Genomic DNA, 11847 nt, shown 5'->3' with positions numbered 1-11847 from the left:
GGAAACTTCCCGTACTCGCTTTTGCCGACGACCTGACCCTGATAGGTCAAAACGCGAACGAATGCCAACGGTTGATAGATGCCGTAGTTGAGTACCTCGATGCCCTAGGCATGAGACTCAATGCGAGCAAATGTACCTGTTTCTCGATCCGCAAGCTCAGGAGAACCTACGCCATTGAGGACCCGATGCTAATGATTGGGGACTCATTCGTCCCTGTAACCGACGCAGAAAAATCGGTCACATATTTGGGAATGCCGGTAAGTCCGTGGTACGGAATGGACTACCGAGCCACTGCTAAGTGTCTGGAAAGCAGGGTAGAAAGAGCAGGGAGCCTCGCATTGAAGCCTAGCGAGAAACTACACCTAATACGCTCATTTATTATTCCCAAATTCCTTTACTGACTGAGTGCGGGAGGACCTTCGGTCTCAGCCCTGGAAAGGTTAGACCTTAGTCTGCGTAACGTATATCGCAAGATTTACCACTTACCCAATTCCACCGTCGTTAGCGTGTTCCACGCGCGACGGAGGGACGGTGGGCTAGGTATGCCTCGGTTGCGTTACGCAATCCCGATCTCAAGCATTAGGTCGATGCTTCGTCTGAAGGAAAGTGAAGACCATCTGACTCGGTCCATAATAGCTGCAAGCAGGATCGATGACCGCATAAGGGACCTGGCCCGCGGTCTGAGAATAAGAGCCCCCGAAGGCTTGGGAGAGATAGAGAAAATTAAAAAGACTCTCTGCCAAAGGGAAATTAAGGAATGGTCCTCGAGGAAGTCGCAGGGTGTGGGCATCTCATACTTTGAGGATGACCCCAACGCCAATTGTTGGCTCACGGAGGGCGGGATCCTCCTCCCCTCGCGGGAGATTGAGACGATCAAACTCCGGACGAACACCGTAGCCACGCGTGAGGCCCTGAAGCGGGGTCGCCAGAATCAGGGGCGTGAGCCCTTGTGCCGTAGGTGTGGAGCCCGAGTCGAGACGATCGGGCACATCTTAGGCCAGTTCGTCGCCGTGAAAGGTCTCCGCATTCGGCGACACGAGGCAATCGTGAGGAGCCTTGAGGACCACTTCCTGAAGATCCCTGAAGCAAAAGTCGCGAGAGAGCAGAGGTTTCCGGGGGCACGGAAGGGGAGTACCTGATGCCTGATTTGGTGGTGGCGTTGAAAGACGTGGTCTACGTTATCGACGCCACCGTCAGTTTCGAGGCGGAAGGGTCCCTGGAAGCCGCCCACTCCGAGAAACTTGAAAAGTACGAGCGACTGATACCCCAAGCCAAAACAATGTTCGAGGCAACGGTAGGCAGTGTTGCCAATAGTAGTGGGGGCCCGGGGAGCCCTTCCCAAGGAAACGAAGGCTCACCTAAAAGAGCTCGGCTAGGCGACGAAAGCGTATTTGCGAGCACTATCAGTGGATACGCTCAAGTCGAGCTTGACTATGCTTGCATGCTTTATGGACTTAGATAGTGCTTGAACCAGTGACGAGACAACCATTCCTGCCACAGTCTCTGAAGTGGCAAAAATACGAAAGTATTGTTGTAAATATGTAAAGTAGCTCCAAGCTTGTTACTGTAAATAATGTGAAACGTTTATTAATTGTTAAGTTTACCTGTTTAGAATTTATTATAATCTAGTCATAGTGTTAATGTGAGTACAAACAATAACCAAAACAAGTGAGTAATTATTTCAGGTGGTGTGCCGTTTATACGGAAAGAAACCACAAGGGTCCCTACGACAGAAAAAAGGGGGGAGCCCAAGATGTGAGGGTGCCGCAGCCAGCCCACGCATCACCAATTCGCGGTTCTACCGCGGTCTCGACGATCACTGCGGAGGTTTGTACTCTAGCAAGGCGAATCACCCCAAAGATGGTCATTGGTAGGGTGGTCCGGAGGAACTGGGTGGGGAAGGACAATCCAACGCCCCCCGCTGAGCCAACCGACCCAACCCGAGATAAGGACGTCTAGAGAGTGGATCAAAGATAATCGAGAGGAATCAACAGATCGAAATAAAAAGTCCACGGGGGACTTAAAAATCCCGGAAATGAGGATGGGGAAGTAATTTCCCTCCTTAGTCGTCAGCCAAATGCCTCGTCATCCAATTAATGACGCGCATGAATGGATTAACGAGATTCCCACTGTCCCTATCTACTCGCCAATGCCATAAATTAAATATATAAATGGACAATAAATCTAGGGAAAATAAATAGCGATCACAGAATCATCACCTACAGCTTATGGAAGAACAAAACAAAGTATTCTAAAGGCGAATCGTTATACAACCTGGGAAGTGTAAATTGGAACAAATTTAACGTCAAGCTAAAAGAGGCCCTCTGGAGTGTGGAAAAAATCTTATGGGAACCTACCTGCGAAAACGTAGACAAAAGAGTTGATGCATTCACAGCTGCAATCAAGAAAACAATGGATCAAGTTATCAAGAAAAGAATTCCGAGACCATCCCATTGCCCATGGTGGAACGATAAACTCCACAAAATGAAGAAGAAAACCCAACAACTGTTAAAAACCTACCAGAACAGTAGACATGAAGATCGGGAATGGCATAAAAATGCCTACAAACAACACCTTAGAAGATATAAACACTCAATAAAGTACGCAAAAGAAAAAAGCTGGGAAAAGTTCTCCTCAGAAAACTTTAACAAAAATGCATGGGGGTTTACCTATAAACTCTTCTCAGGTAAACTAAGAACTCCAATAGCCCAAGGGGCCCAGTCCATCCCTGATGGAACCACTCAACTATTGCCTGAGGCAATGAAGAATACCCTAGATAACCTACTTCCAGACGACACACCGGATGACGAGCAACACTCAGTCATTCGAAACGAATACTTTCTAAATCCAGGAAATGAAACGGAAATTAAAGCGTTGGAAGGCGAAGTAAGAGAACAAATATTCCTGATTAAAAGCAACAAGGCACCCGGCCTGGACGAAGTGCATGGGAAAGTTCTTCTACAGGCAGAAGAAACAATAACCCCCATTTTGACAAGACTAAATAATGACAGTCTCTACATGAATTACTTTCCCAAGCAGTGGAAAATTGGGAAACTACACGCCATACTAAAATCAAAGGAGAAGGATCCAAGTAAACCGGGATCCTATCGTCCTATCTCGCTGTTATCGGAAGTAGGGAAGGTATTCGAGAGAATCCTGAAACTAAAACTCGAGCAAAACATTGGCATTGAAACATTAACACCAGCCCCGCAATTTGGTTTTAAGAAGGGGAAAAGCACCTCAGAAGCCATTGAACATCTAATAAATAATATACAAGAAGGTGAACAGAAATACACACTAGCCACATTCTTCGATATAAAAGGTGCATTTGACTCCGCATGGTGGCCGTCAATAATCAAGGAACTCAGACGCCTAAAGGCTCCGGATAAGATCTTAAATACACTTAGAAGTTACTTCGAGGATCGAAAAGTGATATTTAAATCCAAAAACGTCACCATCCACAAAACAGCAACCAAGGGATGCCCCCAAGGATCAGTCCTGGGTCCTCTCCTATGGAACTGTATAGTAGTAGTTTTAGGGGTTTGTAGGGTGCGTCGACAGCTATGGTCATTTTGCACCACTGTCATTACGTAAAACTTATGTTCCTTTTAAACTAGGAATAAGTAAACAGATAAATACGAATAAATATATAAATAAATAAAAGAAACAAAAAAAAAAAAGAAAATGCTAAAATCAAAAGCATTAAAATTATGAGCTCCGAAGCTAAAGCTGCCCCATTAAACCAGTTGCCCTTAAAAAAGTTAAGACTCGATTTATAGACCCAGAGTCATCCCCTAAAATATTTTTTAAGTCTCCCCTTATCTTCAACATGTCTCTGGCCCTTTGGTATGTTGTACATTCCGTCAGGATATGTTTTATCGTCAGGGGTTGGAAACACTCCTTGCAGCGGGGCTGTTCTTTTACCTCCGCAAAGAGGTACGAATGAGTGAGGGCAGTGTCCTATTCTCAGGCGCGTAATCATGACCTCTTCCCTCCGAATGTTCCGGATGGAAGAGGACCATGGTGAAACGACCGGTTTTATTGCCCTGAGTTTATTATTTTGAAGAGACTGCCAAGTCTCCTTCCACTGATGCAGGACCGAGTTCCGCAAGGCGGCCTTCACGTCCTCCATTGGAACCAAGGTGGAGTCGGTCTCGGGTTGTCGAAGGGCATCCTTCGCTGCCTGGTCAGATTTTTCGTTGCCTCTTATGCCGACGTGACCAGGAGTCCATATAAAGGAGACCCTGTTCCCCTTTCTCTGAAGGGACAACAGGGTATAATGGATCTCCTGGACTATCGGGTGCACAGGTGCAAAGGCCGATAAAGATTTTAGGGCGCTCAACGAGTCGGTGCAGATGAGGAAAGAGCCATTGCTTTCTTTTATTTCTCCTAGGGCCGTCCTTATGGCTGATAGCTCGGCTGTGAAAATGCTGCAAGAAGTGTGCAGTTTTTTCCTCACGACTCCATGGTAGTGGGACACGACCGCATAGGCACATGCAGATTCTGACTTTGACCCGTCGGTGTAGACTGGGACAAAGTCAGAAAGTGAGCTGAGGACGGCACTGAAGAGCTGCTGGTATTCGGAATCGGTCGTTTTGGCTTTGCGGCGTGCACTGGAAATGAGTTTAATATCCGGCATTGGTGTTAACCAAGGCGGATAGTTAGCATAGGAGACGGGGCATATTTGAGGAAATGTAAAATTTACCTCATTAATAAAATCATTAAAACGAACGGCAAAGGGCCTAGTTGCCCTTCTCCGCCTGTTAAATAAGTCTAAAAACCGTTGGTTAAAAACTATGTTAAAACAAGGGTGGATTGTCTCTGATAAAATTTTACAGGCATAGTTGCCCATTAAAATCATCCTGCGGGTTTCCAACGGAGGCTCCCCTGCGTCTGCAAGTAAGCTTGGGACTGGGCTTGTTCTAAATGCCCCGGTGGCCAACCGTATCCCAGCATTGTGGACACATGTGAGTGGTCTCAAGTAAGACTCTCGTCCTGAGGAATACACTATGGAACCATAGTCCAGTTTGGATCGCACCAAGCCTCTGTACAATAAAAGCATGGTGGAGCGGTCTGCTCCCCAAGTGGAGTGAGTTAAAAACTTTAAAACGTTGAGGGTTTGGCGACACCTCTCGCGTAACACGCGGATATGCTCCCGCCAGTTCAGCTTTTGGTCCAGGATCATGCCGAGAAAGCGGACGGACTCCACAAATGGAAGAATCCTACCCAACAGGGTTAGGGTCGGGGTAACGTGGTAACCGCGAAGACGGTGAAAGTGCACGCATTTCGTTTTCTCCATGGAGAAACGAAATCCGTTCTTTCGCGACCACTCTCCCAGTTTGTTTAGAGTCACCTGGGCTTGCCTGGAAGCGTTTGGCAGTCGTGTCGACCGGCAAAATATGGCTAAGTCGTCCACATAGAGCGATGCCATCACCGGGGCATTGATGCATTCCACCACGTCGTTGATGGCGATGGCAAATAACGTCACGCTCAGTACTGAACCCTGGGGTACCCCGTTCTCCTGTGTAAAAGATCGGGATAAGTGCTTCCCAGTCCTTACTTTAAAAAGGCGGTTAGTTAAAAAATTTCTGATAAATAGGGCCATGTTGCCTCTAAATCCCCACTTGTGGAGCGTGTTGAGGATTCTCCATCGCCACACACTATCATAGGCCTTCTCCAGGTCGAAAAAGACTGCTATGACGTGTTGACGGTGGAGAAAGGCTTCCTGGATGAAGTTCTCAGTGCGAACCAGATGGTCTGTCGTGGACCTGCCACGCCGAAAGCCGCACTGAGCGTCGGAGAGCAGGTGTCGACTCTCCAAGCACCACATGAGACGTCGGTTTACCATCCGTTCCATCACCTTGCACAGGCAGCTGGTGAGAGATATGGGACGGTAGTTGTTCGGGTCATTTTTGTCCTTGCCCTGTTTTGGGATTGGTATCACGATGGACTCTCGCCAGGCATTTGGAAAACTGCCCTCGTTCCAAAGTTGGTTGAGGGTATTTAGGACCTCCCCAATCGCAGTTTCCGGAATGTTCCGGAGAAATGCGTTGTGGATTTCGTCCGCCCCTGGCGAGGTGTAATGGGAGTCTTCGATGGCGGATTTAAGCTCCCAGGACGTGAAAGGCTCATTGTAATATTCACTTGTAGGACCTGCACCAAAATTGAGAGGGACTCTCTCGCATCGCCTCTTCAGGTTCGCAAAGTCCGCGGCATAGCCCTCGTCACTGCTATTGGCCGCGAACTGACTGGCAAATATGTTGCTTATTTCGGCAGGTGAATTAACCACCCGGCCAGCAACAAGCAATGGCGAGATGACAAATGAGCCCTTGGACCCGGAGATTTTCTTGACTTTGTCCCATACCTGACCAAGCGGCGTGCGATGGTTGATGGTAGAGACGTATTCTATCCAGGAAGCCCTCTTGGCCTCCTTCACGGCCCTTCGAGCTCGCGCTCTCAGGCGGCGGTACGATGCCAGATTAGTTGCCGTGGGATATTTTCTAAAAATATTTAATGCTTTTTTCCTCGCCCGAATCGCCCGGTCGCATTCCCCGTTCCACCAAGGGACAGGAGCTCGATTAATGTTCCCGGACGTACGAGGGATACTTTTGGTAGCTGCCGCCAACAGCGTTGAACTTAATTTATCGACGTTGTGCAACGCGTCGAAACTTGCGTCGTGTTTATATGTAAACGTACGCTTGAAAAGTGGCCAGTCCGCACGGTTAATACGCCATTTTTCCGGAGGTTTTGAAATGGTGGGCGAAGAGTCTTCTTTAACGAGTAGAAGAGGAAAATGGTCACTCCCACAGAGATCGTTGTGGGTGGACATTTTCAGCTTTGGGGCTAGACTTCTCGAGCATAGACAAAGACCTATTGCTGAGAATTCCCCATTGAAGCTGTTAAACCGGGTTTTTTCGCCGCTATTTAATAAAAACAGGTTAAAATCCTCAATAAAGTTGGATAAAATTCGACCTCTCCTATTACTTTGGGTTTCTGGCCCTCCCCAGAGAGGATCATGGGCATTAAAATCTCCCATCAAAATGAACGGCTGAGGAAGCTGGTGGACAAGGGCTTCAAGGTTCAGGCGGGTCACCGGTGCACCCTCTGGCAGATACACGTTGCATAACGTCATCCTCTCAGGGGTGTGCACCGTGACAGCGACGGCCTGGAATGGAGAGTTCAGTTGGACTCGCGAGGTGTTAAGGGCCTCACGGGCCGCAACTGCTACTCCCCCTTGGGCTCGTTGGCCACTTAGGTCATCCGTAGCAGTAGTTTTAGGGGTTTGTAGGGTGCGTCGACAGCTATGGTCATTTTGCACCACTGTCATTACGTAAAACTTATGTTCCTTTTAAACTAGGAATAAGTAAACAGATAAATACGAATAAATATATAAATAAATAAAATAAACAAAAAAAAAAAAGGAAAATGCTAAAATCAAAAGCATTAAAATTATGAGCTCCGAAGCTACAGCTGCCCCATTAAACCAGTTGCCCTTAAAAAAGTTAAGACTCGATTTATAGACCCAGAGTCATCCCCTAAAATATTTTTTAAGTCTCCCCTTATCTTCAACATGTCTCTGGCCCTTTGGTATGTTGTACATTCCGTCAGGATATGTTTTATCGTCAGGGGTTGGAAACACTCATTGCAGCGGGGCTGTTCTTTTACCTCCGCAAAGAGGTACGAATGAGTGAGGGCAGAGTGTCCTATTCTCAGGCGCGTAATCATGACCTCTTCCCTCCGAATGTTCCGGATGGAAGAGGACCATGGTGAAACGACCGGTTTTATTGCCCTGAGTTTATTATTTTGAAGAGACTGCCAAGTCTCCTTCCACTGATGCAGGACCGAGTTCCGCAAGGCGGCCTTCACGTCCTCCATTGGAACCAAGGTGGAGTCGGTTTCGGGTTGTCGAAGGGCATCCTTCGCTGCCTGGTCAGCTTTTTCGTTGCCTCTTATGCCGACGTGACCAGGAGTCCATATAAAGGAGACCCTGTTCCCCTTTCTATGAAGGGACAACAGGGTATAATGGATCTCCTGGACTATCGGGTGCACAGGTGCAAAGGCGGATAAAGATTTTAGGGCGCTCAACGAGTCGGTGCAGATGAGGAAAGAGCCATTGCTTTCTTTTATTTCTCCTAGGGCCGTCCTTATGGCTGACAGCTCGGCTGTGAAAATGCTGCAAGAAGTGTGCAGTTTTTTCCTCACGACTCCATGGTAGTGGGACACGACCGCATAGGCGCATGCAGATTCTGACTTTGACCCGTCGGTGTAGACTGGGACAAAGTCAGAAAGTGAGCTGAGGACGGCACTGAAGAGCTGCTGGTATATGGAATCGGTCGTTTTGGCTTTGCGGCGTGCACTGGCAATGATTTTAATATCCGGCATTGGTGTTAACCAAGGCGGATACTTAGCATAGGAGACGGGGCATATTTGAGGAAATGTAAAATTTACCTCATTAATAAAATCATTAAAACGAACGGCAAAGGGCCTAGTTGCCCTTCTCCGCCTGTTAAATAAGTCTAAAAACCGTTGGTTAAAAACTATGTTAAAACAAGGGTGGTTTGTCTCTGATAAAATTTTACAGGCATAGTTGCCCATTAAAATCATCCTGCGGGTTTCCAACGGAGGCTCCCCTGCGTCTGCAAGTAAGCTTGAGACTGGGCTTGTTCTAAATGCCCCGGTGGCCAACCGTATCCCAGCATTGTGGACACATGTGAGTGGTCTCAAGTAAGACTCTCGTCCTGAGGAATACACTATGGAACCATAGTCCAGTTTGGATCGCACCAAGCCTCTGTACAATAAAAGCATGGTGGAGCGGTCTGCTCCCCAAGTGGAGTGAGTTAAAAACTTTAAAACGTTGAGGGTTTGGCGACACCTCTCGCGTAACACGCGGATATGCTCCCGCCAGTTCAGCTTTTGGTCCAGGATCATGCCGAGAAAGCGGACGGACTCCACAAATGGAAGAATCCTACCCAACAGGGTTAGGGTCGGGGTAACGTGGTAACCGCGAAGACGGTGAAAGTGCACGCATTTCGTTTTCTCCATTGAGAAACGAAATCCGTTCTTTCGCGACCACTCTCCCAGTTTGTTTAGAGTCACCTGGGCTTGCCTGGAAGCGTTTGGCAGTCGTGTCGACCGGCAAAATATGGCTAAGTCGTCCACATAGAGCGATACCATCACCGGGGCATTGATGCATTCCACCACGTCGTTGATGGCGATGGCAAATAACGTCACGCTCAGTACTGAACCCTGGGGTACCCCGTTCTCCTGTGTAAAAGATCGGGATAAGTGCTTCCCAGTCCTTACTTTAAAAAGGCGGTTAGTTAAAAAATTTCTGATAAATAGGGCCATGTTGCCTCTAAATCCCCACTTGTGGAGCGTGTTGAGGATTCTCCATCGCCACACACTATCATAGGCCTTCTCCAGGTCGAAAAAGACTGCTATGACGTGTTGACGGTGGAGAAAGGCTTCCTGGATGAAGTTCTCAGTGCGCACCAGATGGTCTGTCGTGGACCTGCCACGCCGAAAGCCGCACTGAGCGTCGGAGAGCAGGTGTCGACTCTCCAAGCACCACATGAGACGTCGGTTTACCATCCGTTCCATCACCTTGCACAGGCAGCTGGTGAGAGATATGGGACGGTAGTTGTTCGGGTCATTTTTGTCCTTGCCCTGTTTTGGGATTGGTATCACGATGGACTCTCGCCAGGCATTTGGAAAACTGCCCTCGTTCCAAAGTTGGTTGAGGGTATTTAGGACCTCCCCAATCGCAGTTTCCGGAATGTTCCGGAGAAATGCGTTGTGGATTTCGTCCGCCCCTGGCGAGGTGTAATGGGAGTCTTCGATGGCGGATTTAAGCTCCCAGGACGTGAAAGGCTCATTGTAATATTCACTTGTAGGACCTGCACCAAAATTGAGAGGGACTCTCTCGCATCGCCTCTTCAGGTTCGCAAAGTCCGCGGCATAGCCCTCGTCACTGCTATTGGCCGCGAACTGACTGGCAAATATGTTGCTTATTTCGGCAGGTGAATTAACCACCCGGCCAGCAACAAGCAATGGCGAGATGACAAATGAGCCCTTGGACCCGGAGATTTTCTTGACTTTGTCCCATACCTGACCAAGCGGCGTGCGATGGTTGATGGTAGAGACGTATTCTATCCAGGAAGCCCTCTTGGCCTCCTTCACGGCCCTTCGAGCTCGCGCTCTCAGGCGGCGGTACGATGCCAGATTAGTTGCCGTGGGATATTTTCTAAAAATATTTAATGCTTTTTTCCTCGCCCGAATCGCCCGGTCGCATTCCCCGTTCCACCAAGGGACAGGAGCTCGATTAATGTTCCCGGACGTACGAGGGATACTTTTGGTAGCTGCCGCCAACAGCGTTGAACTTAGTTTATCGACGTTGTGCAACGCGTCGAAACTTGCGTCGTGTTTATATGTAAACGTACGCTTGAAAAGTGGCCAGTCCGCACGGTTAATACGCCACTTTTCCGGCGGTTTTGAAATGGTGGGCGAAGAGTCTTCTTTAACGAGTAGAAGAGGAAAATGGTCACTCCCACAGAGATCGTTGTGGGTGGACATTTTCAGCTTTGGGGCTAGACTTCTCGAGCATAGACAAAGATCTATTGCTGAGAATTCCCCATTGAAGCTGTTAAAGCGGGTTTTTTCGCCGCTATTTAATAAAAACAGGTTAAAATCCTCAATAAAGTTGGATAAAATTCGACCTCTCTTATTGCTTTGGGTTTCTGGCCCTCCCCAGAGAGGATCATGGGCATTAAAATCTCCCATCAAAATGAACGGCTGAGGAAGCTGGTGGACAAGGGCTTCAAGGTTCAGGCGGGTCACCGGTGCACCCTCTGGCAGATACACGTTGCATAACGTCATCCTCTCAGGGGTGTGCACCGTGACAGCGACGGCCTGGAATGGAGAGTTCAGTTGGACTCGCGAGGTGTAAAGGGCCTCACGGGCCGCAACTGCTACTCCCCCTTGGGCTCGTTGGCCACTTAGGTCATCCGTTCTAAAAACAGTGAATCCCTTCAGAATACCCTTATCTTCAGCCTTAAAATGGGTCTCTTGGAGACAAACACAAGAGGGTTTAAAATCTTGGATTAAAATGGCCAGCTCCTCCTTGTGCCGATAAAAGCCATTGCAGTTCCACTGCAGAATGGAACACATTTAAAGTGTTAAATTAAAATAAATAAATAAATATATAAATAAATAAGATGACTAAAAAGGGAGATGACCAACTCTATTGAGGTTATCGCTTGAAGCGAAGTTTCCTCTTCCACTCGTTTGCGAAGACCTCAGTATCAGAGATACTCTGGTCCTCTTCAATTACCTCCGGCCTCTTTGGCTTCACTGGAGGCGGCGGGGAAGGTGTATTCTCACGCCCTTTTGGCGTGTTCCCCTTGGTGGTTTTCTGTGGGCTCTTCTTGGAAGGGCCCACAGGAGTAGGTGGCTCCTTGTCCACCTTACTCTTCCCATCCTTCACCCTTTTGGGTTTAGGCACTTGCGTGTTTTCAACTGGGGATTCTTTCGGTATCTCCGTCTGCGTGGCGATGGTACACTTTACACATTGCGTGGTTGCAACGGAAGCAAAGGACCGGGAGAAAGTTGGAGCGATTAGCGCCCTGTATTTTCTCCTCGCTTCCGCATATGGGATTTTTTCAAGGGTTTTTATCTCCATGACTTTCCTCTCTTCGTTCATCTTCGGGCAATCACGAGAGTACACTGGGTGTGTACCCTCGCAATTGACACAAAAAGGTTCCGAAGAGCACTCTTTATCCTCGTGCGCGTCTTTGCCACAGCGCGGGCAGGTGGCCTTACCCTCGCAACGCGACGCGACATGGCCGAACC

At 48.3% G+C, this 11847-nt stretch overlaps 1 protein-coding gene across 1 annotated transcript; it reads left to right on the top strand.

Moving 5' to 3' along the window:
• The first annotated feature begins 587 nt into the window (after positions 1-587).
• LOC139685489 (uncharacterized) lies at positions 588-1139 on the top strand. The gene has a single exon (XM_071582500.1). The coding sequence runs from the start codon at positions 588-590 to the stop codon at positions 1137-1139; it is 552 nt and encodes a 183-aa protein (XP_071438601.1).
• Positions 1140-11847: the final 10708 nt, after the last annotated feature.

This window comes from Hetaerina americana, unplaced genomic scaffold (genome assembly GCF_022747635.1).
Source record: "Hetaerina americana unplaced genomic scaffold, ioHetAmer1.1.p SCAF_1150, whole genome shotgun sequence".
NCBI classification, from domain to species: Eukaryota; Metazoa; Arthropoda; class Insecta; order Odonata; family Calopterygidae; genus Hetaerina; species Hetaerina americana.
The sequence above is the reverse complement of the archived record's forward strand: the minus strand, read 5'-3'. Positions and strand labels throughout refer to the sequence as shown.